This window comes from Carassius auratus, chromosome 22 (genome assembly GCF_003368295.1).
Source record: "Carassius auratus strain Wakin chromosome 22, ASM336829v1, whole genome shotgun sequence".
In the NCBI taxonomy this organism is placed as follows: Eukaryota; Metazoa; Chordata; class Actinopteri; order Cypriniformes; family Cyprinidae; genus Carassius; species Carassius auratus.
The window spans coordinates 5,806,038-5,833,706 of NC_039264.1; the positions used below are offsets into that span (position 1 = coordinate 5,806,038).

Here is a 27,669-nt window from a genome sequence, read left to right on the forward strand (position 1 = left end):
TGGGAAATTGATACCATTTTTACAAATTGCACAGAGACCTTTACGATATATAATTGTATATTCTAATTTCGAACTATTATTGTTTTAAAAAAAATAAGTATTCATATTTAATGTAGTCTCTCCATTTTTAGGAGGCCATAAAAACTTCACATATAATCATTTGAACAAAAATAGAAATTGTTTAAAACTACTGTAGACAAAAATGTCCCAGTCTGGCATCACTGGATGCTCCTGTCATTGCCTAAGTGTCCTGTCAACCTCCCAAAAACCGATTCGATTAACCTAAAAATAAAGCGAATTGGCATATTTCTCCTCAAAAGTTCCTCCCAGCCCAGCTATTTGTGGCTCACGCTTACACAAGCCACACAAAAAAAGGCCTAACAGCAATACAGTGGGATTGGAGATTAGAAATTGTGGCTCTGGCTGATAGAATCAGCTTTAGGGATAAAGACGCAGACCCACTTCAGATCACTCACCAAACACGTTCAGGACCTCCAGCTCCAGAGCCAAGAAGGGAAAAGGTAACTCTGATAACTGACGACTTTATCTGATAGAAGAAGAATTTCTTGTTTTTTATCCTCAATGACAGTGAATTCATATGTATTTAAATGTGTATTTTTAAATAAGTTTTTATTTACCAAAAAAGGGTATTGTTTTTAAAATATATTTTTTACTTGAAAACATGTGAAATGTAATTATCTTGAATTATTAATCAGGTTAATGTGAGTATTAATTTGATGTACTACGACATTTGTTAAAATAATTGACTTTTGTTTTGCTAAAACATATTCTTATTTTTCGGGACTATGGTATGATTGGTTTAGAAGTTTTGGTTATTTCCACTTAGATTCTTTAGCAATGTCATATAATCTGGAAATTAGTTGCAAAGTATTGTATATATACAAATTTATGCAATTAATATCAGAAAGCACATTAATAATATTTGATGCAGCCCTGTTTGTTTCAATAATTAATTAGCGTACATACCTCAAAGCTTAATGTGCATATAGGAGCTCAAATGGTTGGTTTTGTCTTATTGGTTGCATTGTAGCACAGAGATGAATCCTCAGCCTTTCTCTTTCCTAATTAGTCGCTGTAGCTAATAGGGTTTGTGTTTCGGTTTTACAGGGTTTTCAATCTAACAGCATTCTCTAAACCGTTACGCTGATACCAAGGCTCCCTTTGTTTCATAAGAGCCTTAGCTCAAGATTTCTCATGTGCTCTGAAAAACAACAGTGTTACTCATGTTAGCGCCCTGTGACTGCATAATCTAGAACCAAGAGGAGCAGTGCGCATGGGTCAATAATGTTCGATAAGCCTCCAAAGGCGTCATCACAACATACAGGTCTTACCAGTTCTGAGTCAATTTGTGGAATTTTTTTTTTTTTTTGTGGTAGTTCACAGTACCTTTTTGAACTGGTTTTTGTTGGATTTTGGGATTGCATCCTGACGCTTCATAATTACACCTGCATTGTTGTGTTTTTTCTTTCTTTTACGTCATTGGCATTCTACCAAAAAGCAACTGTTTACAAAACATCTTTCGCAGAATCACTCAGAAGGCAGAAACGATGTACGAGTACTTGAGGTAAGAATGTGTCTGATTAAAATCAAAACACAAAGGAAACAAACTAAAGACTACATACAGTTTGTATGCATTTTGTGCTTACAGTAACAATTGCACGTGCACATATGTCTTGGGTGCGTTTGTGCTGCTATGGGTTCTGGTGTGGTTCTACCGGGACAACTTGGAGATCACCAAGGTCTCAGAGAAACACGTTTTTGTGACCGGTTGCGACTCTGGGTTCGGATACCTACTGTGCAAGCGCCTGGACAAACGTGGTTTCCGCGTCCTAGCCGGGTGTTTCACGGAAAAGGGTGCAGAAGATCTGAAGAGTGCGACAGGACCTTACCTGAAGACCTGCATCTTGGACGTGACCAGCACGGCCAGCATTCAAAAGGCTTTGGAATGGACCAAAAAAGAAGTTGGAGATAAAGGTTTGTTTCAGGTGAGACCTCACAGTAAGATTTAGAAACAAGTGTGACATCTTTGTTCCCAACTTTCTAGGACTTTGGGGTCTGGTGAACAACGCAGGACGCTCCCTTCCCATGGGTCCGTCAGAGTGGATGAAAATCGAAGACTTCCAAAGTACGCTTAAAGTCAACATGACTGGCATGATCGAGATGACCATGGACTTCTTGCCTCTTGTCAAAAAGGCCCGTGGACGACTGGTGAATGTGGCGTCAGTGTTGGGAAGAGTGGCAGCTAACGGCGGAGGATACTGCATCTCAAAGTTCGCAGTGGAGAGCTTCTCTGATTGTCTCAGGTATCACACTTCAATCAAAACTTAGTTGTTGTCTTTTTTTCCAGCAGTTTTGACTTTTGAAACCACCTCTACGTTTATTATTAATAGAATACCTTTTGATGTAATTTCAGGAGGGATATCCAAAATTTTGGGGTCAATGTGTGCATCATTGAACCTGGTTTCTTCAAGACTCAGGTGACCAGCTTAGAGCCCATCGAGAGGGAACTTCATCGCCTCTGGAACCAACTGACCCCTGAAGTGAAGGAGAGCTATGGAGACAAATACTTGGATAAATGTATGCTATTTACGCAAATTACTACTTTTCTCCATTTCTCCATTCTCTTTCAATAGTCTTGACAATAAACATTTTATAATGCAACAGAAAAAAAACATTTTTGGTTTCCCAAAGAATCTTTCAGTGAACAATTGTTTAAAGCACCACAGTGTGAAGAACATATAATAAACTTTTTCCACTATAAGAACCCTTCATGCATTGAAAAGTTCCAAGTATGTTAAAGGTTCTACATTGAATCATAGTGACGTACATTCATTTTTAAGAGTATAGTCTATTTAGACACTCTTTGTCTCTCCAGACATCAATATCCAGAGGCTGATCATGAACACCATATGCGACTCTGACCTCAGTAAAGTGACCAACTGCATGGAACATGCCCTGATGGCCGTCCACCCAAGAACACGCTACAGCGCAGGCTGGGACGCCAAGCTCTTGTGGATTCCCTTGTCTTACATGCCTGCTTGTGTTGTAGACATCGCACTGAAGCTGGTTTTGCCAAAGCCTGCAAAAAGTGTCTAGATTTGGAAGTAATCTTAGGCCACATATGTTTAACTCTTATCTTTCATTTCCCTCTTATGATACACTATAGATACTTTATTTTGGGTCTTACTAATGGCGCTTTTCCACTGCATGTTACGGCACGGTACGGTTCACTTTTGGGGGGGTTTCAACTGGGTACAGTACCTGATATGTTTTTTTGTACCACCTTGGTTGGGGTTCCAAGTGAACCATACTGTTACCAAACATGATGCGTAAACTCTGCTGATCACTAATTGGCTGGAGAGAATCGTCACTACCTGCATCACAAACACAAAAAACCACTGCCAGTGAAGGATCAAACGCAACTGTTTTGAACGAGTGAACCTTTTTTTTTTACAACCCAAAAAATGGCTGTTTCGTTGTCAGTTGAGGACGTACAGATGTTCCTCTCGTTGATAGCAGAGGAGTGGATCCAGCGAGAGCTAACGTAGATGGGACAACTCGTAATGAATAATTTTTTCAGGAGTTGCGGCAGAGGTGTTCTGACAAATAATGCTACCGATCAGATTATGCTACCAATGCTGTAAGGGGTAGGTGTACAAGTTAATACAGCCTCACACCTTATTAATATCATGTTGAAAGCAAAATCTTTTAGGTAGCACTTTTCGCTATCGAATTATGCTACTATCTGTTTAAATGGAAGGTAGCAAAATCTGACAGGGTAGCACAAATCGTCAGAACAAACAGAATAATCGCACCCACTCTAAAGCGGTACTAAACTGCAGTGGAAACCGACACCGAGCCGTGCTGTGCTATACTGAACCATGCCAAGCCGAGTCGTACCAAGCAGTGGAAATGTGCTAATAGTAACTAGAGTTTATAAACACTGTGAATTTAATAGTGCATTTATGATGCAAAGTTATCTGGTAACTGGACATTATCAGTAATTTTGTATATTTATGAACCATTATACATAGTTATAATGTGCCTTGAAACTGCATCACCAGTTTTGCCTGTTGGTCATCTAATGTAGATGTGTTGCTTAAGTGCCACCTACTTTGACTTTTGGCGTTATATTTGTACGAAACTGTCAGAATTACTGTTTTGCAGGGAAATTGAGTTAATATAACTGTATAAACATGATTCAATAAATGTTATAAGAACATTTTCTGTGCACAAATCTCTCACAGAAAGAAAGAAGAACTGCTTAAATCAGCATGCTGGTTTACTGTTTCAAGCTGAACTCGCCATAAAACTTACCTGGACTGGTTTAAGCACTTTTCGTTTTTGATGTTGTTGTTGTTGTTTTTTTCAGTAGGACAGCTAGCATACTCTTTAAAAGTCCTGAGATAATATACTTAAAATGTATCATATTTATTTACTTAAAATCCCTCTTAGAGAACATTAATCATTCATTAAACTGTTTGTTCTGTGCTATGATGATTTGAATGAAATGTAGCCTAAGCTTATAAACATTTCAAAACATGCTGTCTAACGTCATGGCATGAAGTCACTCCTCCCCCGATGTTTTAACAGTAAAGTTATAGTTATCTAGTAATCCGTGACAGTGGACTTGCCCTCAGTGTTGATAAAGTGCCTCTGGCGTTCACCGGATTCCACGCGCACCTGTTCATGCGCCTCAAAACAAATAGCCGCGCGAGACTCTGGACACCGTTATTTGCGACACGGAATAGGTTGATTTCCCCTTTTAACGCTTGAAACTTTAGATTTTGATTAAAGACTACATACAGTTTGTATGCATTTTGTGCTTACAGTAACAATTGCACGTGCACATATGTCTTGGGTGCGTTTGTGCTGCTATGGGTTCTGGTGTGGTTCTACCGGGACAACTTGGAGATCACCAAGGTCTCAGAGAAACACGTTTTTGTGACCGGTTGCGACTCTGGGTTCGGATACCTACTGTGCAAGCGCCTGGACAAACGTGGTTTCCGCGTCCTAGCCGGGTGTTTCACGGAAAAGGGTGCAGAAGATCTGAAGAGTGCGACAGGACCTTACCTGAAGACCTGCATCTTGGACGTGACCAGCACGGCCAGCATTCAAAAGGCTTTGGAATGGACCAAAAAAGAAGTTGGAGATAAAGGTTTGTTTCAGGTGAGACCTCACAGTAAGATTTAGAAACAAGTGTGACATCTTTGTTCCCAACTTTCTAGGACTTTGGGGTCTGGTGAACAACGCAGGACGCTCCCTTCCCATGGGTCCGTCAGAGTGGATGAAAATCGAAGACTTCCAAAGTACGCTTAAAGTCAACATGACTGGCATGATCGAGATGACCATGGACTTCTTGCCTCTTGTCAAAAAGGCCCGTGGACGACTGGTGAATGTGGCGTCAGTGTTGGGAAGAGTGGCAGCTAACGGCGGAGGATACTGCATCTCAAAGTTCGCAGTGGAGAGCTTCTCTGATTGTCTCAGGTATCACACTTCAATCAAAACTTAGTTGTTGTCTTTTTTTCCAGCAGTTTTGACTTTTGAAACCACCTCTACGTTTATTATTAATAGAATACCTTTTGATGTAATTTCAGGAGGGATATCCAAAATTTTGGGGTCAATGTGTGCATCATTGAACCTGGTTTCTTCAAGACTCAGGTGACCAGCTTAGAGCCCATCGAGAGGGAACTTCATCGCCTCTGGAACCAACTGACCCCTGAAGTGAAGGAGAGCTATGGAGACAAATACTTGGATAAATGTATGCTATTTACGCAAATTACTACTTTTCTCCATTTCTCCATTCTCTTTCAATAGTCTTGACAATAAACATTTTATAATGCAACAGAAAAAAAACATTTTTGGTTTCCCAAAGAATCTTTCAGTGAACAATTGTTTAAAGCACCACAGTGTGAAGAACATATAATAAACTTTTTCCACTATAAGAACCCTTCATGCATTGAAAAGTTCCAAGTATGTTAAAGGTTCTACATTGAATCATAGTGACGTACATTCATTTTTAAGAGTATAGTCTATTTAGACACTCTTTGTCTCTCCAGACATCAATATCCAGAGGCTGATCATGAACACCATATGCGACTCTGACCTCAGTAAAGTGACCAACTGCATGGAACATGCCCTGATGGCCGTCCACCCAAGAACACGCTACAGCGCAGGCTGGGACGCCAAGCTCTTGTGGATTCCCTTGTCTTACATGCCTGCTTGTGTTGTAGATATCGCGCTGAAGCTGGTGTTGCCAAAGCCTGCAAAAAGTGTCTAGATTTGGTAGTAATCTTGGGCCACATATGTTTAACTCTTATATTTCATTTCCCTCTTATGATACACTATAGACACTCTATTTTTGGGTCTTACTAATGGCGCTTTTCCACTGCCTGTTATGGCATGGTATGGTTCACTTTTGGGGGGTTTTCTACTGGATACAGCACCTGGTAAGTTTTTTAGTACCACCTCGGTTGGGGTTCCAAGTAAACGTACCGTTACCAAACATGATTCTTAAACTGATCACTGATTGGCTGGAGAGAATCGTCACTACCTGCGTCACAGAGACACAACAGAACCACTGCCAGCGAAAGAGATCGAACGTAACTGTTTTGAACGAGTGAACCTTTTTTTTAACAACCCCAAAAATGGTTGTTTCGTTGTCAGTTGAGGACGTTCAGATGTTCTTCTCATTGATAGCAGAGGAGCGGAGATGGGAGAGTGAGAGCTAGATGGGACAACACGTAATGACTAATTTTTTCAACAAATAATAATAATGCTGACAAATAATGCTACCGATCAGATTAGTATTTATGGTACTGTAAGGGGTAGGTGTACAAGTTAATATTTTATTAATACCTTATTAATATCACTTTTCGCTATCGCACTTTCCGCTTTATCGCAATAAATTGAAGGAAGCAAAATCTGACAAGGTAGCACAAATCGTCAAAACAAACAGAATAATCGCACCCACTCTAAAGCGGTACTAAACTGCAGTGGAAACGCACACCGAGCCGTGCTGTGCCATACTGAACCATGCCAAGCCGAGTCGTACCAAGCAGTCGAAATGTGCTAGAAGTAACTAGAGTTTATAAACACTGTGAATTTAATAGTGCATTTATGATGCAAAGTTATCTGGTAACTTAACATTATCAGTAATTTTGTATATTTATGAACCATTATACATAGTTACAATGTGCCTTGAAACTGCATCACCAGTTTTGCCTGTTGGTCATCTAATGTAGATGTGTTGCTAAAGTGCCACCTACTTTGACTTTTGGCGTTATATTTGTACGAAACTGTGAGAATTACTGTTTTGCAGGGAGATTGAGTTAATATAACTGTATAAACATGATTCAATAAATGTTATAAGAACATTTTCTGTGCACAAATCTCTTCACAGAAAGAAAGAAAAACTGCTTAAATCAGCATGCTGGTTTACTGTTTCAAGCTGAACTCGCCATAAAACCTACCTGGACTGGTTTAAGCACTTTTCGTTTTTGATGCTGTTTTTTCAGTAGGACAGCTAGCATACTCTTTAAAAGTCCTGAGATAATATACTTAAAATGTATCATATTTATTTACTTAAAATCCCTCTTAGAGAACATTAATCATTCATTAAACTGTTTGTTCTGTGCTATGATGATTTGAATGAAATGTAGGCTATAAGCTTATAAACATTTCAAAACGTGCTGTCTAACGTCATGGCATGAAGTCACTCCTCCCCCGATGTTTTAACAGTAAAGTTATAGTTATCTAGTAATCCGTGACAGTGGACTTGCCCTCAGTGTTGATAAAGTGCCTCTGGCGTTCACCGGATTCCACGCGCACCTGTTCATGCGCCTCAAAACAAACAGCCGCGCGAGACTCTGGGCACCGTTATTTGAGACACGGAATAGATTGAATTCCCGTTTTAACGCTTTAAACTTTAGATTTTGTCTAATGATGATATCTTTCAGGACCCTACGACTGACTAACGTCGGAGTTGTTGGTTTACTGGCGAAAGACATCGCAAAAAGCAGCTCAACATGTCAGAACGTGACGCGGAGGTCGTTCAGTTTATCTTCGCGCATTCACGCGAGTCAAGAATTTATCGCTCGTGCATCCGCGGATCTACCTACTTCGAAAAAGTGAGTAACTTGTAGGATAAATGAAATCGTATATAAAAACAATAATGCATACTTAGATGTTTGATAAATATGCTAATAAACTGAAATACCTGAACTACAGTATGTCTGGTGTTGGCATACTAATTTTGTTTGATTAAAACAGACAAGTGACCAATAAAGGTCTGTTCTCTGGAGTAGAGGACATGCTTTTCTACACTATAACTGAAGGAGCAGAAAAAGTTCCTGTGTCTCATTTCATTGCTGTGAGTTTTTATTTTAATTTTATTTATTTACATATGTATAATCATATACACACAAGTTTTAACTGGATTTTAAAATCTTTGCACTAGCAGTTTTCCTAGTCTGCTAACTTTATAATAACACTGTATATGGGCAACAGCGGGGAGGTCCTACATTTACTCAGTGGCATGCTGTGTGCTCAGTTACTAACATCAACCCCCTATGTTTCCTGAAATCTGAAAAGTCTGGGACAAAACACACAAACGTTTATCCAGACTTTGTGGAACCGGTTTGTGTCATCAGTTATGTAATCATTAATAAGGAAAATCAATAAACAGTATAATATAAATGAGATGCTTTTTCTTATTAGATAAAAATCTTCAGTTTGCCAGGAGGATGATTTTTTTATTTTGTTTATGTTTGATTATTGTTTATTCATAGTCTTGTTTTGTTTACATTTATTAGTGTTTAATGTTTGCGCGACAAATGCATTGCACAATGGCATTACACAAAGTAAATTTGTGAATGATTGTGAAAAGACAGAACAGTATCTTTCCCGTCTTACAGGCAGTGAAAAGCACCGGCCTTCTGACCTCTGACCCCAGATTGCGCGACTGCATGGAAAAGATTCGCAAAGCTGTCCAGGAATCAGCCGGTGAAGTCATGATGGACCGTGAGCTGTTCCGAAAGTGAGTATTCGATGAGGTCAGGCAATACAGATTCACAAACTTCCTGCAGAAAAGGAATACTTGGTAGTTTACAGATTGCGAAGATTTCTAATATCGCGACAGGTGTGTGGGTGGCAACATAGTCCTGCTGAGTCTCGCTTTCAGACGGAAGTTTATCATTCCAGAATTTGAGGCATTTGTGGGTGTAATAAATGATATTTACTACACATCAAAACTTCAACATGATGGACAGGTAGGGATGTTTTTAATCCATTTATCTCACTTATTTGTATAGCTACCTATACAATCCTATAATTTTTCTTTTTTAGGTTGCAAAATACATTCCACATCTGACCAAGTTCAGTCCTAATCTTTGGGGTGTTTCTCTCTGCACAGTGGATGGACAAAGGTGAATGTATAAATCTGACGCCAGTTTTTCTAAAATATGAAATTGTTGTTTTTTTAAATACCCTCTTTGATTTCAGACACTCAGTGGGAGACACAAAGGTGCCGTTCTGTTTGCAGTCATGCGTGAAGCCGCTTGAATACGCCATCGCTGTACACGAGCACGGCACGGAGCGCATTCACCACTACGTAGGGAAGGAGCCCAGCGGATTCAAATTCAACAAACTCTCCCTAGATGAAGAAAGTGGGTGGGAAAATTAATTTATTTACAATAATAACAATAATTTAATTCATTACTTGAGCGGAGTGGTTTTTCTGTTCTTAGATAAACCTCATAATCCCATGGTCAATGCTGGAGCAATTGTCATCAGTTCACTTATTAAGGTATACAAATTTTTATTTATTTATTTTTTTCTGGCGGATTTTTTTTGGTGTTGAGTAGGTTTGTGTTAACAGTATTTTCTTGTTTGTCTGATTATCAGCTCTGCACGACTCCCAGACAAACACTGATATACGCACATGTATTGGCATGCAGATAGGGCCAAGAATGAGATTGATTTAACAAACCTTTGACCCAGAATCCGGCTCTGTGTGGACAGACCCAGTGCAACTGCTGCACGTGTAGCAGACTGACCTTGTGACGCTATGAGCAGCAGTATTACTGGTCTGGACTAAATCCAGTCTATTAAAAGTGCCCTTTACACTAGATGTATGTGACTTGTGCTTTCTAGGTTACCAGAGCTTTCAGTACAGCCTAGAAAGCATAAAATTCATTACTTTTGCTGAAATTTTACTGTTGTTTTTCTACAGCCAGGTGTCAACAAGGCCGAGAAGTTTGACTATGTAAGTTATAACCTGAGGAATGTAGCCATAAAAAAGATGAATCAACCTTAATGTATTTCAGAACTTCTATGATTATTAATTCCTTTAATGCAGCAAAAAGTAGACAATTAACAAAATGAAAGCAAGGCTATTAAAATCCAAAAGGATAAACAAGTAGTGCATACGGCTTTTCAGATATATTACAAAGTCATACAGTAGCTTTGTTTTAGGTAAAGACTGAAATCCTTTTCCACAGTTTTTATTCCTTGAAAATATAGTCTTTTTAGGCATCTGTAAAATGTATGTTCTATAAAATGTCTGTTTTCTATAACAAGTCTATGGAGAAATTAATTGTCTTGAGTCACTTTCACAGGTGATGGAGTTTGTGAAGAAAATGACAGGCAGGGAGTATGTGGGCTTCAGCAACGCAACGTATGTTTTTCACTTTATCATTTTGCACAAGTTTTTGCACCTTGACTTAAAAGGAACACCTTTTTTGGAAATAGGATCATTCGCCAACTCCCCCAGATTTAATAAATTGAGTTTTACAATTTTTTAATCCATTCAGCCGATCTCTGGGTCTGGGGATAGCATTTTTAGCATAGCTTAGCTTACATCATTGAGTCCTATTAGACCAGTAGCATCGCACTCAAAAATGACTAAAGCGTTTCAGTATTTTTCCTATTTAAGATGGACTCTTCTGTAGTTATATCATGAACTAAGACCAGTGGAAAATTAAAAGATGATTTTCAGAAATTGATTTCTAGAAAATTAATTTTCTAGGCCGATATGATTGGGAACTAGACTTCAATTTCGGCGTTATAATCAAGGAACTGTCAAGTGTGAAGAGTCAAGTCTTAAATAGGAAAAATATTGATTCTCTTTGGTCATTTTTGAATGCAATGCTACTGGTCTAATAGGATTCAATGATGTATGCTAAGCTATGCTAAAAGTGCTATCCCCAGACCCGGAGATCGGCTGAATGGATTCAATAATGGTAATACTCAATTTATTAACTCTTGGGAAGTTGGAGAAAAAAGTGGAGTGTTCCTTTAAGTTAAATTTCCGTTTCAACAGGTTCCAGTCCGAGAAGGAGACAGGAGACAGAAACTACGCAATAGGATACTACCTAAAAGAGAAGAAAGTTTGTACTTTAGCATGCTTTAATTAAGCAAACTAAAAAGGTGTTGTTTATTCTATGCAAACACAACTATGACGTCCTTTTTACAGTGTTTTCCTGTAGGGGCGGATATGATAGACGCACTGGACTTCTATTTCCAGGTAGGTCCAGTTGACATTTTTTCACTGTTAAATCAGACATTTAATACTTCTGGTAATCCCATCAGAATTTCCTTTCTGTCCCAAAAAGTTGTGCGCCATAGAGGTCACGTGCGAGTCTGGCAGTGTAATGGCCGCCACACTGGCTAACGGAGGCATCTGTCCAATCACAGGAGAGAGAGTTCTGAGCACAGAAGCCGTACGAAACACGCTGAGTCTCATGCACTCCTGCGGGATGTACGACTACTCGGGACAGTTCGCTTTCCATGTGCGTAAAAGGATTGTTTCTACATGGCTTGAATTGTATGACTTTCAGTCCGGTTTAAATAATTTTTATTCAGAAAATGGCTTATTTGAAAGGACATTTAAGAGTGAAAATTTATTAGGATTTTGTGTAGCCACTAGTTATTGAAAACTTTTACGCAATATGATACTAAAAACTTTTCTGATAGCTTTTTGTAACAAATTGTAATTATTTTAATCGTACTGACACTTGTCATAGTAATGAACCATATGACTTTATTTACCAACACGTCAGGTTGGATTACCTGCTAAATCCGGTGTGTCTGGCGCTGTTCTTCTGGTGGTGCCGAACGTGATGGGTGTCATGTGTTGGTCGCCCCCTGTGGACAAATTTGGGAACAGCGTCCGTGGAATTCGCTTCTGTCAGGTGCTTCTGTTATCGTCCTGTTGGTTTTACACCCTCTTTTTAAATTCTCCATCATAAATTTAGTCTAAATGACTAATTTTGTAACCCTTCCATAATTAGGAACTGGTGTCTATGTTCAACTTCCACAATTACGATAATCTGAGGCACTTTCTGAAGAAGCAGGACCCTCGCAGACAGTCTGGTGATGACAGGGTAAATCTAAAATTAGAATAGCTTTCACATCAACCAATTTTAAACACCAAACGTTGAGAAGATACCCTATATTAAGCCCTTGTTTTAGACTGATTAATAGTTTCAGCAATTAATGCACAAAAGTATTTTCTTTTCTTAGAATAAATCAGTGGTGAATCTGATGTTTGCAGCCCACAGTGGAGATGTCTCAGCTCTGAGAAGGTCATTTTATATACTTCACAATGTCTTTATTACTCCAAATTTTTGAATGCTACTGAAATATAAATGGCTCATTGCCCTCTTTCTCCATTGTTCCTCAGGTTTGCCCTTTCATCTATGGATATGGAGCTGAAGGACTATGACTCTCGGACACCTCTTCACATAGCTGCTGCAGAGGGTAGAATCATTTTCTGCAAACATAAAATAATCTTTCTGTCCCAAACATGATTTATTAATCATGCACATAATTTGAAATCTATGTCTTCTCTGTTTTAGGTCACATGGATGTTGTGCTATTTCTGTCGCAGTCCTGCAAAGTAAACCCTTTTGTGAAAGACCGGTACAGAGTCCTGTTTCTTTCCATGTTTACCTTCAGCTTCTTCCTTTTGGTGATAATTGACCTCATGTCTCTTATTCAGGTGGGGAAATATTCCTCGGGATGATGCCATGCAGTTCGGTCATGAGGATGTGGTGAAGGTCTTGGAGGAATATGAGCAAACCTACAGTCTGCAAACATCTCAGACTGACAGAGAAAACCATAGTCATCAATCCAAATGTTCATCTCTGGAGGGATGAGAGTAATCTGCTGTGAATTTACCCTATTTAAGACTATAGATTATGTAATTAGATATTGTTAAAATAAGGTCACTAACATGGAAATTTCTCTGGACAGAGATAAAAAGCGAACTATATTTTTATGTGTAATATTAAATATTTGTACATAATTTGTTATATATTGTAGTTTGACATATCTTCTTGGAAACTTCCTTGGTAATGCACACTAATTTCCTATTTAATACTGTAAAGTGCTTTGACTATATGTATAAGCACTATATTGAATTGACTTATACAGTGTAGAGTGTACAGTATTTGTGACTAATAAACAAATCCAACCATGCCAAAACAGAATCTTATGCTGATAATATTCTCTTTCTTATTATGTTGCCACACTATAGGTTTTAAAAAAGGTTATAATAAGGCCTTCTATATGTAAAACATCTAGGGTGACCATACGTCCTCTTTTCCCAGGAAATGTCCTCTTTTTGGACCTACAACGATGCGTGAAAAAATGTCCAGGACTCGGTTGTTGTTGTTGTTTTTTAAGAAAGGGTTAGTTCACCCAAAAGCCTCCTGTAACAAATCGATGCGTTTATGTAAAAAAAAAATCAATATTCAAAACGTAATAATCACTTTAATCTAGCTTGCACTCATTGTTGTAAACTAAGAAGTCCCGGGGGAATTAGGTATGAGGTCAATCTCCCTCTTGCTGAATCTCTCACCATTGCCACTGCTCCCGCAACAAGTTTTGCTCCCGCGATTCTTGTGTCAACTCCTTTAAAAATTCTAATATTGTATCTAATTTTTCGTGCATCAGGGAGCCGCTCTTTAAATGAGCGTTTCTGCTGTTTCCTTTCACTTTCGATTTCGCGATCACACGCACTCAGTGTTAAGTGAGCACATCTAACAAGATATTTGTCAATGAGCTCCGGATCTGTTCACCAGCAAATACTCAAGCCTGCAACCCGCCCCCTACTGTCCTCTTTTTGAAAAACTAAAATCTAGTCACCCTACATAAATCTATAACCCAACAACAATCTAGAACAGCCTTGCAACCACCCATAAAATATCCAAATAAATGAAACCCGATTCAGAAGGCCTTAGGAACTGCATAGTAGTGCTATTATGACGCCAAATGTCAATGAGCAGCCTGTATTTTAGTACAACATCAAGGTTGATCTGGTTGGATATTATATAGGCCACTTGCATCTATAAATTAAACGTGCACTATAGCACATTCACATATCAGAAACTGTAACAGAGGTTTCAGCTTGTAAACATTTGTTCTGCCCCTTACATAACCTTTTGCTTGTACCTGATTTTTTTTTTTTTTTTTTTTACATTATTCAGTGTTTGGAGTGTTTAATTATGTTAAAAGGTATATATTTGGTTGTTGCAAGCAGGAAGTTGATGAACCTTTTTTACAGTTTTTTAAACAAGGCTGCAGGACTGAAATTTACCATACCAAAGGAGCTTCACGAACTTGTTGCATGGTCAGACACGTCTCTCAGAAACAGCTAGTTTGCAGTTTCAATGACGTGCTTAACAACCCCAGTCAACTCTGTCCCAGGAGAGATCCGATTTGTGCTCGACAGCAGCGTGTTGCCTGTGCAATGTGCACCATGGAACTTGCTGGTGGCCTTGAAGGCCAGCCTAAAATATCCGCTTGATAAATACAAGAGAGACGGATACATCAGCCACTGAACCTACCTCATGAATCAGCAACATGGTAGTCATAGCCAAGCCAGACAAAATAAAGATATGTATAGACCCAAAACACCTGAATCAAGAACTACAAAGATCGCATTACCACATGCCAACACTGGAGGGCATCCTGTATAAACTTCCCAAAGCATGTCTGTTTAGGCTGGCGGACGTTGGTGATGCCTTTTCACACTATAGACTGGACAATGAGAGCAGTTTTATGACAACTTTCCGGACACCAAGGGGCGGATGAGATGGTGTAAACTTCCTTTCGGCATTTCAGTGGCACCTGAAATCTATCAATGAAAGCAACACAAGCTGTTAATGGGACTCAAAGGCATAGAGCCCTTTGCAGATGACATATTGGTCATTGGCTGCAGTGACTCGGATTCAGAAGCCAGGTTAGATCACGACAAAAATCACTAATGGATCGCTGCAAAACCATGAAACTCCGACTGAGCAAGAAAAAGCTGCAGTTCAAAAACACATATTATCAGCAGAAGGCTTACGGATCAACCCAGAAACAAATTAAAGCTGTTCTGGCAATGCCGATACCACAGGATGTGAAGGCTGTTCAATGCTGTGCAATCGGATTTGTGACATATCTGGTCAAATTTCTCCCACGGCTCTACGAGGTGTTTGAGCCACTTCGCTGACTGCTGGCTTCCCAAACATGATGAGGCGGTTCAAGAAATAAAACGCATGATTACGGACATGCCCATTTTGAAGTACTACGACAATGAAAAGCCAGTGACAATACAAAGCGATGCTAGTAAGAACGGCCTGGGCTGCTGTTGCATTTGCCTCTCGGGCACTCGCTCGTACTGAACAAAGCTATACCCAAATTGAGAAAGAATGCTTGAGCATAGTATTCGCTTGTCAGAGGTTTCATCACTATCTATATGGCAGGGAGACAATCACAGCTGAAACCAACCATAAACCCCTCATGACGATTTTTAAGAAATCACTCCTGAGTGCTCCCAAAGTCTTCAAAACATGATCTTGTAGATGCAAAACTACAACCTGAATGTTGCGTAAAAGCCTGGCGTGGTGATGTACATAAGTGATACGCTGAGCAGAGCAGCGCTTAACAAGCAGGTGTCCAATGAGCCTGCACTACTACAACGTGCTGTGAGCATCATAAAGCTCCGAGGCTGTGTTCTCATGCATAGATCAAGCACTACACCTCAACGTGACTGACGCCAGTCTCCGTCAAATTGTTAATGAGACAAAAGCTGACGACGCTTTGCAGGTGCTGGCAAAGATCGTGCTAATTGGCTGGCCAGAGCGCAAAGATGATGAGCTGCTCTTGGTGCACGAGTACTGGCCCTTCAGAGATGAACTGAACATTCATAAATATGTGCTATTCAGAGGTCAGTGCGTTATTATACCGAAAGCACTGAGAGCAGAAATGCTGACTCACATTCATGCCACTCATATTGGAAGATAAGCCTGTTACAGACAAGCAAAGGAAACTGTTCTGGCCTGATATGAGAGGCGAGATAAAATATTATGTGGCCAACTGCTCTGTATGTAACGAGTATGCACACAAGCAGCAAAGAGAAATGATGATGTCCCATTAGATTCTCGTCCGCCCCTGGAAAATTGGAACTGTATGCGTATGATGGCAGGGAATTTCTTATAATAGTGGACCACTACTCGGATTACTGTGAAATTGATCCGCTGCCAGATCTGACAGCAGACACAGTCATCACACACTGTAAAGTTCAGTTTTTCACGTAACAGGAAGCCGGATCAGGGTATTATTGACAATGGGCCGCAATTCGCTTGTGAGCTGTAAAGAAAATTCGCAGGACATGGGGGGTTTGTTCGTGTCAAATCTTCACCCCAGCACCCCCAATCTAACGGAAAAGGCAGAATCGGCAGTGAGGATCGTAAAATCGCTATGTAAGAGAGCATAACTCGACGGGTCAGATTCATGGCTAGCAATTGTCTACTGGCTAAACACACCCACAGAAGGATTAGAAAGCAGTCCCGCACAGCGACTCATGTCCCGTAGACTTAGGATGGGACTTCCCATGGCAAACAGTTTGCTTTTCCCCAAGGTGGCAGAAGGAGTTTCGGAGAAGCTGAGGGGGAAATGGTGTATGATGAAATCCATTATGACGCGAGAGCCAAAGACCTCCCAGAGTTTAATGTCGGCGAACACATCAGAATGAAATCCCTGCCAGGAGACCACACGGGCCGGTGGAGGAGAGGCTAGTTTTTAGGAAAGGTGAATCCATCTTATGTCTTATGTTGTGAATGTGGATGGCACTTTATACAGACATAGCCATGTTGATTTGTGGAGGGCTGAGCTTTCTGACTAGCTTAATCACCAAGAAGCATGGATTAAGGAGGCTAGCTAGAGTGAAACGGCAATCAGAGAGGACGACACATCGGAGATCACAGAGTATGAGTCATGGAAAATTCAGGAATGAAGACTTATGGTGGCTAACAAACCATCACCACTGGGAGTCTCGAGCATTACTCGCAGCGGCCGTCAGTTCACGGCCACCACAAAGACTTGATACGTGAGTCCTTCTTAGTGTCTTACACAGACTAGGGCATCAGTAAATCAGTTCAGTTAGTACTATTTCAAAGTACTCGTTTAGCTAGTAATTTTAAAGTTCATGTTGGGAGTTGGGGTTGTTAATGGAGGGAAAGGGTTCTTAGTGAAGTGTGGCAAATTTTTAAAGAAGGGGAGATGTAACATGGTGTAGTGCCATATATGTCCTGTATCCGGCGGTGGCGTTGTTGTGTGGGTTCACGTGCAGTTCGCGCTGAGGCCTGTTAATAAAGTCGCATACTGATTCAGCTCATGCTTGTTTATTGCACCTAACACAAACAATGATCTCTAACACAGTTAGCATGCAGCAGTGGAGGAGGGTCTTGTGGACAAAAGGTAGGCCTATATTAGAGAGCTCTAACCACAGTTCTGCAGACGCTTTTCGGCCTCGCACGCACTTTGAAACTTCTCACGTATTATCTTCTGCCCACAATGCCCATGCACACTTTCGTGCACAGCAATATAAATAAGTTTTAAGCTTTTTTTTGCAGTCTGATATGGCAGGTATTAGGTATTTCATTCACAATTAAGGAATATGTTTAAATGAATTAATCACTCAGGCTAAGCTGCGAAGTGTTATTTTAACAACATGAAGGAAAGAGATGTTGAGCATCAGTACCTGAGGCTACATTTAATTATTGGTCAGCTCTGACTGATACTTATCATAGCGGTATGAGCAGTCATTGGCTGAATCGTCACCACATGCTCTGTTTGTGAGCTGAAACCACAGTCACACCAGTCACTCTTCTGAAATGATCACATATATGTTGCGTTTAGTCTTGCTCTTCATTTGTGTTGAAGGTAAGATGAGTATTGCTACTTATTTGATAAATGTGTTTTTGTAAATGTTTGGTGGGATTTTTTTATGTTTTCGGAGGTTTTCAAAGAGTCGGTGGGTGAGCATCAGTGCTTGTCACTAGCTCAAATAATCAATATATTAAATTGAGTATTAATAAAAAGTATTAATTTGCCTGTTTGACTCATATGTGCCAAAACACATACTGTTTAAGAGTTTTATCTTTACTGAATAAAACTCATCTAATCATTACATTATTGGCCTTCATTCATTCTTGACATTCATGGGCCAATAACCAACAATAGAAACCACATCCTGCCATGTGCTAAATGTTTAAAACATAAATATGCTGAATAATATTTGTATTTATTTATTTATTTACGTTTTTAAGATCTTTCAGTTCAGCCAAAGATGTTCTTATGAATGCTTTTCAGGTGTGTTTGGTGATACAGATGTAGTGTCAGTGATGGAGGGAGATTCTGTCTCTCTAAACACTGATGTTACTGAAGTACAGAGAGAGGATCAGATTCTGTGGATGTTTGGACCTAAAGAGACGAGAATAGCTGAACTCTATAAGAACAGCATTGATATGTTTAACAGTAATGAGAGATTTGGAGACAGACTGCAGATGGACAATCAGACTGGATCTCTGATCATCAGAAACACCAGAAGAACAGATTCTGGACTTTATAAACGACAGATCCGCAGCCACAGAGGAAACTCAGACAAGACATTCAGTGTTACTGTCTACGGTAAGACAAATATGGCTTAGAATATGTATAAATGGATTTGAAGCTCATTATTGGACTGCTAGTATGACAGCTCTAAAAATTAAGGTTTGTTAAAAATGAAATGTATTTCCCAACCATTTGATTTTTTTTTTTGCCAGTAAACTATAACCAATTTCCCTTTCTTAACACTGAATTGATTAATCTATTTTAACACTAATATTTAATGCAGCCTTTATTATGTATGCTGTCTTTCTGTCTTTATGTTTGTAATGGTAACTTAATCCATGGTGATAATGTTGCGTTGCTCAATTCTGATTTACGTATTTTGGATATTTTGATTATTGTTCTGTTTCATCTGCATTGGATCATGCAGTCCCTAATGTCTGAAATTGCCCACATTCCTAAAATATGCTTATTTAATTTACATGTTTTTCAGCTCCTCTGCCTGTTCCTGTCGTCACCAGTAACTCTTCAATCTGTTCTTCTTCATCATCATCATCAGTGTCTAATTGTTCACTGCTGTGTTCGGCTGTGAATGTGAGTGCTGTGACTCTCTCCTGGTACAAAGGAAACAGTTTATTGTCCAGCATCAGTGTGTCTGATCTCAGCATCAGTCTCTCTCTACCTCTGGAGGTGGAATATCAGGAGAACAACATCTACAGCTGTGTGATCAACAATCCCATCACAAACCAGACTCAACACAACATCAATATCACTCAACTCTGTCAGCCATGTGCAGGTAGCGTACATCAGAAATCTGCATTTTAATGTAATAATTCACCCAAAATTAAAAATAAAGTAATTAATGCTTATTTCTAAAGCAGTTTAAACTTGTTGGTTCACCCTGTTGAGTTTTCAATTGACAAAAATAGTGCGAGCAACCAATAATCAGAAGATCAAGCAACTGGTGCTCTCCATTGGTCAACACACACACACACACACACACACACTTGTCAGACAATTCTGCTTGTTCTTCCGTGCCAGTGTGGGCACTGTCCCTGCAAAATGTGAAAATTCAGAGTCGGAACAATCCATTTTATTTTGTTAATTCAAACATAATTTAATGAACATAAAGAGTTATAAAAACAACCATTCGACTCCTCTTTCTCCAGGCTTGTATGGCAGTTCTGTGGGTGTGACTCCATCGCTGATTTATGCTGTGGTGGGCGTGGCCGCTGTTGCTCTAATGGTTTGTTATGTCAGATCTAGAAGGGACTGAAAAAAGTAAACGCCACCATCACAACCTCACTGACACGATTCTCTCCTATAGACACCAGGTGGCAGTAACTCATAATTGTTCAATCAAATTCATGTGAACTTCCCAAATGTAAATAAAATATGGCAAACCTGCTTCTTTGTAGTCTACCAAATGTCTTGTTTCATTAAATCATCAATTACGCTGTATGCAAGACTGCAGTTTTAAATGCAATATCAAGCTCCCATAGCTGGTACAAAAGTTCTCATACAGTGGGTTTCAGTTTTTACCTGTCCCTTTAAACCGTCTGCCTGTGTAACTTATAAACATAAACACAACCACATTAAAGTTTTTATCTACAAATTGTCATGACCATTTTTATTTGATTTGATTTAATTGGCCTACACTTGAAAGTCACTGACCTCAAGAATCAACAAACAAACACCAATGTAATTTGATGATCATTGTCAATTTCAATCCACAGTTTAGGAATTCACATTCATTCGTTTTGAAAACAACCAGCTGTTAATGCTGGTCATAATGAAAAGAAAAAAAAAGTGGGACAAGACACACAGCACAGAGCTCTGTCAAAAAGCCTGAGAGTGTGAAGCAACAGTGCATGATGAGGCATGTAATGACTTGCAGCTCTATGATACAGGGAAGAAAGATCAGAATAACAGGAAGGACAGCAGGAGTTGGGGTGGAGTCTGTGGCTTTACATAAGAACGCTGAGGACGCAAATAACTGCCAGTTTTTTCTGTGAGTATCAGACTAGCTGAAAGAACATAAACATGGTATTCATGAAGTTTCTCAATGCATCAAATACTGTGCTTTTGTAAAATAAAGAAGTAATTGCTCTCTTTAAGTAAGTTGTTTTTGTTGTTGTGTAAGTTGTTGCTGTGTCTCCATGCAAATTGTAGATTTGTCAGAGGGAAATTTGGATATGGAAAACAAAAACAAAAACAAAAAAATTCCCTATATATTAGACATGCTAGTTCTGCCACAATCTGATCAGCTGGTCATCATTTATTCACAATCATGTATGATATATATATGATACATTAGGATATTTTAAATTTATTTTTTATACAATATTCTTTTATACAATAAGCGTGAATGTGGTCCCCAATGTTGTTGTTGCTTGGACCCCAAAGTTCTTTTAAATATTTTCTTTTATGTTAGAACGCACAAGTGTTGTGATGCTGACAGATGCAGACGTGCAAAGCCATTGTGGTGAAATGAGAGACTGCTGCTTGTTTGATCAGTGTCCATTGACGGTGGAGTATATCGTCTCTTCTGTCTGATTATGCTTCTGTTGGACAACACAGACAGAAGATAAGAAGACTCAATACAAAAACCAGCAGGCTCATTTTTATAGCATTTCTATAATTTTGTGTAGAGCAATCAGTTCACTCTTTAAAGCATAGTTTAAAAGTGAAAAGACAGTTCACGTGTATCTAGTATTTCATGGATGCTATTGTTGAGATGTATAGCTGAAAAGACTCTGCTTTGATCATTACAGATAATCACACTACTGAAAATCTCAGTCTTTCATACCAGAACCTGACAAAGTCACAAGGAAAAGAGCATTGTCTTCTGATTAATGTGCTGCTAATGTGTTACAAAACAATTCCTGTTAAAGTATACTGCTATTGCTACATGCAGACTTAAGTTTTTTTTTTTTAAACACAGCAAAACATAAATTATCATTTTTATCTGGTGTAAAAGTGAACATGCCCATGGGAGTCCTACCTTGTTTTGTACATTAGGTAAAAATGTTGTTTCGGCATAAGCTACCTCGCTGTCGTCTGACTGAGCTGTCTCAGCTGCACGTGCAGATGGTTCAAAATAATTCTCTAAAGTCAAGAATAAAAATAAATAAATAAATTCATTAATAGCAGTTATAAAAACATGAATGCACATATGCTTGTTGCATTAGGTTAAGAGAAGACCTGCCTTTTGGTCTTGATTGTCTGTATTTCCTGTAAAGATAGCACATCACAATTGCTAGCATAGCCAGTACTACCGCAGATATTAATGCTGCAACAAACGATCCGGTTTCTGAAGCTGAACCTGAAAGAGGAAAAACAATCATTCCACTGTGCCTTCAAAGAAGAAATAGAAACACTAGTTATGGAACAGCAATAATAGGAAGGCAGAAAAGAAATTCAAATGTTTTTGAAATTTACATTAATTATACAGAATACCCTTTAAATAAATTTTCATTTTGACTTCCAGTATATGAATATGCAGTCACGACTTCATTTTTATCTTGCACTACCCTGAAGCACTAATGTAGGTTGATGGTTTAATTGTCAAAAATGGTCTGAACTAAGTACAGATTTATATATAAAATACATATTATCAAAAATGCTATTCAGCTTAAAAAAATGTGGACATACCTTTAAATCACATTTAACATTGTTACATTTTAAGACAGATTCCTGATGTACGTTACCTGGACACGTGTGACAGAGTTGAGTGATGTTGATGTTGTGTTGAGTCTGGTTTGTGATGGGATTGTTGATCACACAGCTGTAGATGTTGTTCTCCTGATATTCCACCTCCAGAGGTAGAGAGAGACTGATGCTGAGATCAGACACACTGATGCTGGACAATAAACTGTTTCCTTTGTACCAGGAGAGAGTCACAGCACTCACATTCAACACTGAACACAGCAGTGAACAATTCTGACCTGATGAACGTTTAGATGATGATGAACAGATTGAAGAGTTACTGGAGATGACAGGAACAGGCAGAGGAGCTGAAAAACATGTAAATTAAATAAAACTCAGACATTAGAGACAGAAGGATCTAAATGCAGATGAAACAAATAATAATACTTCTAAATATCTAAAACACGGAAATCAGAACTGAGCTACACAACATTATCACCATGGATTGTGAAAAGGCCCACAAAGCACAGGGAAACACATGGCTTTATACACGCACTGTAAATTAACCAACAAGACACAGGGGTATAATTTGAGAAAAACAGGTTTGCAACAGGAACTGAACCACTTACAAACTAAAAATCACTATAAGTTTACATTACAAAAATAAAAGCACAACGATAGCATACAAAACATTAGTTTAAAAAGAAGATGAGTTGAGTTTAAATGGGTTATAATTTGCTAGCATAAAATACAAGTTGTTGAGAAATACATTTTCATTTCAACAATCCTTTATTTTTAGAGTTGTCATATTCCTGATTCACAAGTCCAGTAATAAGGTTCATGTCCATTTATACACATTCTATGTTTTTTAGTCATATTTGTCTTACCGTGTACAGTAACACTGAATGTTTTGTCTGAGTTTCCTCTATCGCTGCGGATCTGTAGTTTATAAAGTCCAGAGTCTGTTCTTCTGGTGTTTCTGATGATCAGAGATCCAGTCTGATTGTCCAGCTGCAGTCTGTCTCCAAATATCTCATTACTGTTAAACATATCAATGATGTTCTTATAGATTTCAGCTATTCTCGTCCCTTTAGGTCCAAACATCCACAGAATCTGCTCCTCTCTCTGTATTTCAGTAACATCAGTGTGTAGAGAGACAGAATCTCCCTCCATCACTGACACTACATCTGTATCACCAAACACACCTGAAACACAAACACAAACAGTTTTGCAAAGTTAATTGTAATGAAGGTTTAAAAAGAAGAAATGTATAAACAGATTTTACTAGTAATAACATTTCAATTTAAAGTGATACTGTAATTTTTGTTTGACAAAAACAGTTTTACTATTCCCTGTGTATGTAAATAAATTGTCTAATGTTAACATGCACGAAATAAAAGACTTAACACACACTTTACATGAACAAAATAACATAAAATGCAACATAAAACACTCAAGTTTTTCTCTTTCATTTTCTGTTAAAATGTCTTACAGTTGTAAACTAGTTAGTCTCCATCTCTAAATAAGTTCTCCAAATAAGAGTTATTTTTAAGTTGTTTATGTCTGAATGGTTATAAACTGGCAAATAAAAAGAAACAAAACCATTACAAAACTTTTTTGTAGAATACTTTGTACTGTGCGGTGCAAGGGTGGCTGCTTGTTGGGAATTATACGTTATAGCTCATTGGTTATAATTGCTTTTAGTGTTAATGTTTTTATGTAAAACTGTGTCGGTTTAAAGTGCCCTCGTGGAGATAAGTGCTCTCTTTGAGACCCTGTTAAAGTTTAGATACGTATTTGTGTGCAACATTGAAAGGACATGATGATACAAACTTATTTTGTTCTGGTGACAATCTGAAACAACTTTTGGATACAATGGAAAAAGAAATGGTACTGCTAAAAAACTGGTTTGATTTGAATAAACTAACATTAAATATAAGTAAAACAAAATGTATTGTGTTTGGTAATCGTTTACCGAACACAATAAGTAAATTAATGATTAATGAAATTGAAATAGAAAGGGTGTCGGCAATTAAATTTCTCGGGGTGATAATTGATAATGACTTAAATTGGAAGCCCCGTATATCCTATACTAAGAACAAGATTTCAAAGTCAATTGCAATATTATATAAAGTTAAAGACTTATTAAATGAAAAATCATTATATACCTTGTATTGCTCCCTAGTGCTTCCATACATTACTTATTGTGTGGAAGTATGGGGAAATACATATAAAACAAATACCAATTCAATAGTTATGCTACAAAAGAGAGCCATACGAATAGTAAAGAAAACCAACTATAGGGAGCCAACAAACTCCCTATTTATTGAACTAAAGGCCCTAAAGTTTAAAGAATTAGTAGAACTAAAAACATTACAAATTATGTACAAAGCAAACAATCATCAATTCCCAGAAAGTATACAAGGGTTGTTTACAGAAAGAGAATGTCAACATGATTTGAGGGGAACTTGTATGTTTAAAAAGAACCAAGTGAGGACCAATGCAAAATACCATTGTATTTCAGTTAAAGGTGTAATTCTATGGAACAGCTGTCAAGAGGAATTAAAAATATGTGGGTCACTTAGCAAATTAAAGAAGCTATTTAAGAATAAAACACCGAAACTAGGCTATATGAAACAATTTAAAGAGTGATAAATGAAAGCGGCTTTTTGTTGTATTTTGGATTGTGGAACTGTATTGATTGGCAAAAATAATGTTATTGTAGTCTAGTTATACTAGTATATTGATGTAAAACAACAGTTTTTATTTTTTATTTTTATTTGTTTATTTATTAAAAGATGAGATGTTTTAAAAAGGGTAGGCATTATAAGCAAGAGCTTCAGCCTACACCTGTTCAGACTAATGTAAATATGTTGTTGTACATTAGCTCAATTGTGTTGAACCTAAGTTGTCCGTCTGAAATAAACTAAAGACAAAGAGTGTTGCGCTCCTTGTTCCCCGATGGTTTCAGATTCCCAAAGGCTGATCCAGCAGTGGAGCCGTTGTTTGGTGGGCGAGCCGAATCCATCACATGTTTTTAAACTCACAGAAATTCTCACATTTAATCCTAACCTTTGGTTTTGGTCACAATCTCTAACGTGTTATAGGTCTATGACAGAGGTGCAGATAGAGCGCTATCAAAAGTAGAATAAGCGAATAAATATCATCTTTATGTCTTAAACGTAAAAGACTAAAGTCGAAGTGACACAGTAAAACACTTACCATCCATAGTCAACAGGAAGAGACATAAGAACGCTATTTTACAAATAGTAATCCTCATCGTGTCTTAAAGATAACTGAATTCCACATGTTTTATACAAGAACCATCAATTGTCCGATGCACAAAAGACAGGAACACGATCCAACGCAGAATCCAACGCAGTCAAACGACTAAATCCTTCAGATTAATTTACACGATTTAATCAAATAGATGATTAAGAAATATTTTTTATTGACGAACCTATACATGAAAAAGAAGAAGAAGAAGAAGAAGAAAAGAAGAAGTTTACATATGCAGTGCGTTTGAGTCGAGCTCACTGTTTAGTCCCGCCCTGACTAACAGAGTCAAAGCAGTTTACGTTATAGGCTTCTGTGTATAGCCCAGGTTTTTTTTTTTTTTTTTTTTTTTTTTTTGTGGCTGGATTTTGAGTTAAACTGCTGTATTTGAGGAACACTATCGCAGTTTTATTTATGTGAAGAATTGCACAGTTTTCAAATCATAAATATTACTATTAATAGCCTTTTACATTTATGCATTTAGCAGACGCTTTTATCCAATATAAAATATTTTATTCAGGGTATAATATTTAATTATTATTTTTATTTCTATTATTATATTCTGTTCTGTTTTGTAGCATTCCGTTCACTCTGACCTTGAAAATGTTTACTGTGTTTTGGAATAAAATTGGTTGGGGGCTGATTCAAGCTTGTAAAACATCTTGGACCAGCAAGAAATGAGCCGAAAAGCTGTTTTTGGGAACATATCGACATGATTGTAGAACAACTAACACATGCTTGGTGCACTCTTTAGAATATAGTATTTACTACAGCTTCTGCTAAGTGAGAAGAGGCAGTGTTAAGATCAGGCCATCAGAAGCACCTCATCCACCTACACCATGCACTGCACACACCACCACACATCCATCTCTAGAAGTCATTGTTGTGCACAGGTTGCATATTACACTGGTACAAACCACACTTTGGTACACAACTTAAAAATACATTACCCTGACCTAAATTTATAAATACAATACATTTGTTGAGGTGCTTAAAATTTCCACATACACAGTAACAATTCTTTGACGCATTCGCTTAATTTATTGGACTTCATTTGCTAAGTCTACTATACACATCTGTAGTTAGAACATGCAGTGCAATGCACATCTACAATCTGAATGATGAACCATGTTACAGTCTAATCATCGCTGTGGTTTTCAGCTCTTCTCTGAACCCTAAGCCCCTTCCTCCTCTTTTTCGCTCTTCTACAAAAACCCAAAGCAAACTGAGGTCTCTGATCTGACTCAACCATCTGAGATCTCAATGATCTCTTTGTGATGTTTGCAGGAAAGAAAGATGCAGAAGTTCTCACAGCTCAGGCCTACAGTTCCCTTCAGAGCGGCACAACTCACGGAAGATTCCAATACTGCAACAATAGAGAACAGTGTGCAAAAATGATCAGGCCAGGACAGTCATAAACCTAAATAGGTCACACGGGTTGAAGCGCCTGTCATAAGACCTTCAGTCGCATCACGTACAGAGTGACCACTTCCGGTTGAGATGCAAACGAAGATCAAAAAGGTCAAAACCAAAATGCAGAGTGCGTGCAGTTGTCCTTTTTCACACGACTTAATCACCTTTGTGTTAAAGTCAACATTAGTAAAAGACGTGTAGATAGAATATTAAAATGCAAATAAAGCCATTCAGATATTTAGTAGCGCTTGTAACAAACTGCTCAGTTCCGTCAAGTAAAGCACGGAGTGCAGTTTGATGGTTAGTTGAAAGATCAGTAAATTACTTTACAAATGTCCACAGATTAACATAAATTAAGCATTGTATTCAATGAGTTTCTGCTTGAATATCTCACATGACATTATGGTGCCACAATAAACAGTTTGAAGA

The 27,669-nt window shown here is 38.3% G+C and overlaps 5 protein-coding genes across 7 annotated transcripts; 4 read left to right on the forward strand and 1 right to left on the reverse strand.

Annotated features, from left to right (window-relative positions):
- Window positions 1–373: 373 nt before the first annotated feature.
- LOC113039486 (retinol dehydrogenase 7-like) lies at window positions 374–3,252 on the forward strand. The gene is made up of 6 exons (XM_026197379.1): window positions 374–521; window positions 1,520–1,585; window positions 1,670–1,995; window positions 2,066–2,324; window positions 2,435–2,598; window positions 2,897–3,252. Exons 2-6 carry the CDS (start codon window positions 1,569–1,571, stop codon window positions 3,115–3,117), a joined length of 987 nt encoding a protein of 328 aa, XP_026053164.1. The 5' UTR covers window positions 374–521; window positions 1,520–1,568; the 3' UTR covers window positions 3,118–3,252.
- A 233-nt stretch (window positions 3,253–3,485) lies between these two features.
- Window positions 3,486–6,886, forward strand: LOC113040775 (retinol dehydrogenase 7-like). Its single transcript, XM_026199030.1, has 5 exons — window positions 3,486–3,565; window positions 4,830–5,179; window positions 5,250–5,508; window positions 5,619–5,782; window positions 6,081–6,886. The coding sequence occupies exons 1-5, from the start codon at window positions 3,486–3,488 to the stop codon at window positions 6,299–6,301; spliced, it is 1,074 nt and encodes a 357-aa protein (XP_026054815.1). The 3' UTR covers window positions 6,302–6,886.
- Window positions 6,887–7,655: 769 nt separating this feature from the next.
- LOC113039481 (glutaminase kidney isoform, mitochondrial-like) lies at window positions 7,656–13,301 on the forward strand. Of its 2 annotated transcripts, XM_026197373.1 has the most exons (18): window positions 7,656–8,150; window positions 8,293–8,392; window positions 8,937–9,058; window positions 9,161–9,290; window positions 9,367–9,446; window positions 9,523–9,686; window positions 9,768–9,826; window positions 10,253–10,285; window positions 10,638–10,696; window positions 11,342–11,408; window positions 11,495–11,545; window positions 11,634–11,810; window positions 12,081–12,212; window positions 12,312–12,404; window positions 12,544–12,605; window positions 12,704–12,780; window positions 12,879–12,942; window positions 13,022–13,301. In XM_026197373.1, exons 1-18 carry the CDS (start codon window positions 7,858–7,860, stop codon window positions 13,176–13,178), a joined length of 1,920 nt encoding a protein of 639 aa, XP_026053158.1. In that variant the 5' UTR covers window positions 7,656–7,857; the 3' UTR covers window positions 13,179–13,301. The 2 variants fall into 2 exon arrangements, with proteins under 2 accessions (XP_026053158.1, XP_026053159.1); XM_026197374.1 differs by lacking the exons at window positions 7,656–8,150; window positions 8,293–8,392 and having other exon boundaries at window positions 9,142–9,290; window positions 9,531–9,686.
- Window positions 13,302–18,524: 5,223 nt separating this feature from the next.
- Window positions 18,525–19,894, forward strand: LOC113039489 (SLAM family member 9-like). The gene is made up of 2 exons (XM_026197386.1): window positions 18,525–18,981; window positions 19,397–19,894. The coding sequence occupies exons 1-2, from the start codon at window positions 18,576–18,578 to the stop codon at window positions 19,726–19,728; spliced, it is 738 nt and encodes a 245-aa protein (XP_026053171.1). The 5' UTR covers window positions 18,525–18,575; the 3' UTR covers window positions 19,729–19,894.
- A 1,247-nt stretch (window positions 19,895–21,141) lies between these two features.
- On the reverse strand, window positions 21,142–26,040 carry LOC113039488 (hepatocyte cell adhesion molecule-like). Of its 2 annotated transcripts, XM_026197385.1 has the most exons (6): window positions 25,774–26,040; window positions 23,439–23,756; window positions 22,614–22,919; window positions 22,112–22,216; window positions 21,908–22,011; window positions 21,142–21,467 (listed from the first exon to the last, which is right to left on the reverse strand). In XM_026197385.1, the coding sequence occupies exons 1-6, from the start codon at window positions 25,829–25,831 to the stop codon at window positions 21,417–21,419; spliced, it is 942 nt and encodes a 313-aa protein (XP_026053170.1). In that variant the 5' UTR covers window positions 25,832–26,040; the 3' UTR covers window positions 21,142–21,416. The 2 variants fall into 2 exon arrangements, 1 of the variants encoding a protein (XP_026053170.1); XR_003275018.1 differs by lacking the exons at window positions 21,142–21,467; window positions 21,908–22,011; window positions 23,439–23,756; window positions 25,774–26,040 and having other exon boundaries at window positions 22,112–22,228; window positions 22,614–22,677.
- Window positions 26,041–27,669: the final 1,629 nt, after the last annotated feature.

Excerpts from the sequence above, each read along its gene's own strand:
- LOC113039486 (XM_026197379.1), top strand. Across the intron at positions 1,996-2,065 it reads AAAAGAAGTTGGAGATAAAG|GACTTTGGGGTCTGGTGAAC; the intron begins GTTTGTTTCAGG and ends CCAACTTTCTAG. Across the intron at positions 2,599-2,896 it reads AGACAAATACTTGGATAAAT|ACATCAATATCCAGAGGCTG; the intron begins GTATGCTATTTA and ends TTGTCTCTCCAG.
- LOC113040775 (XM_026199030.1), top strand. The coding sequence starts at position 3,486 with ATGGCTGTTTCGTTGTCAGTTGAGGACGTACAGATGTTCCTCTCGTTG. Across the intron at positions 3,566-4,829 it reads TGGATCCAGCGAGAGCTAAC|TTTGTATGCATTTTGTGCTT; the intron begins GTAGATGGGACA and ends GACTACATACAG. Across the intron at positions 5,180-5,249 it reads AAAAGAAGTTGGAGATAAAG|GACTTTGGGGTCTGGTGAAC; the intron begins GTTTGTTTCAGG and ends CCAACTTTCTAG.
- LOC113039481 (XM_026197373.1), top strand. The coding sequence starts at position 7,858 with ATGCGCCTCAAAACAAACAGCCGCGCGAGACTCTGGGCACCGTTATTT. Across the intron at positions 9,827-10,252 it reads TCATCAGTTCACTTATTAAG|CCAGGTGTCAACAAGGCCGA; the intron begins GTATACAAATTT and ends GTTTTTCTACAG. Across the intron at positions 10,697-11,341 it reads GTGGGCTTCAGCAACGCAAC|GTTCCAGTCCGAGAAGGAGA; the intron begins GTATGTTTTTCA and ends CCGTTTCAACAG.
- LOC113039489 (XM_026197386.1), top strand. The coding sequence starts at position 18,576 with ATGCTGAATAATATTTGTATTTATTTATTTATTTACGTTTTTAAGATC. Across the intron at positions 18,982-19,396 it reads ATTCAGTGTTACTGTCTACG|CTCCTCTGCCTGTTCCTGTC; the intron begins GTAAGACAAATA and ends CATGTTTTTCAG.
- LOC113039488 (XM_026197385.1), bottom strand. The coding sequence starts at position 25,831 with ATGAGGATTACTATTTGTAAAATAGCGTTCTTATGTCTCTTCCTGTTG. Across the intron at positions 22,920-23,438 it reads ATTCAGTGTTACTGTACACG|CTCCTCTGCCTGTTCCTGTC; the intron begins GTAAGACAAATA and ends CATGTTTTTCAG. Across the intron at positions 21,468-21,907 it reads TACCTAATGTACAAAACAAG|AAGCATAATCAGACAGAAGA; the intron begins GTAGGACTCCCA and ends GTTGTCCAACAG.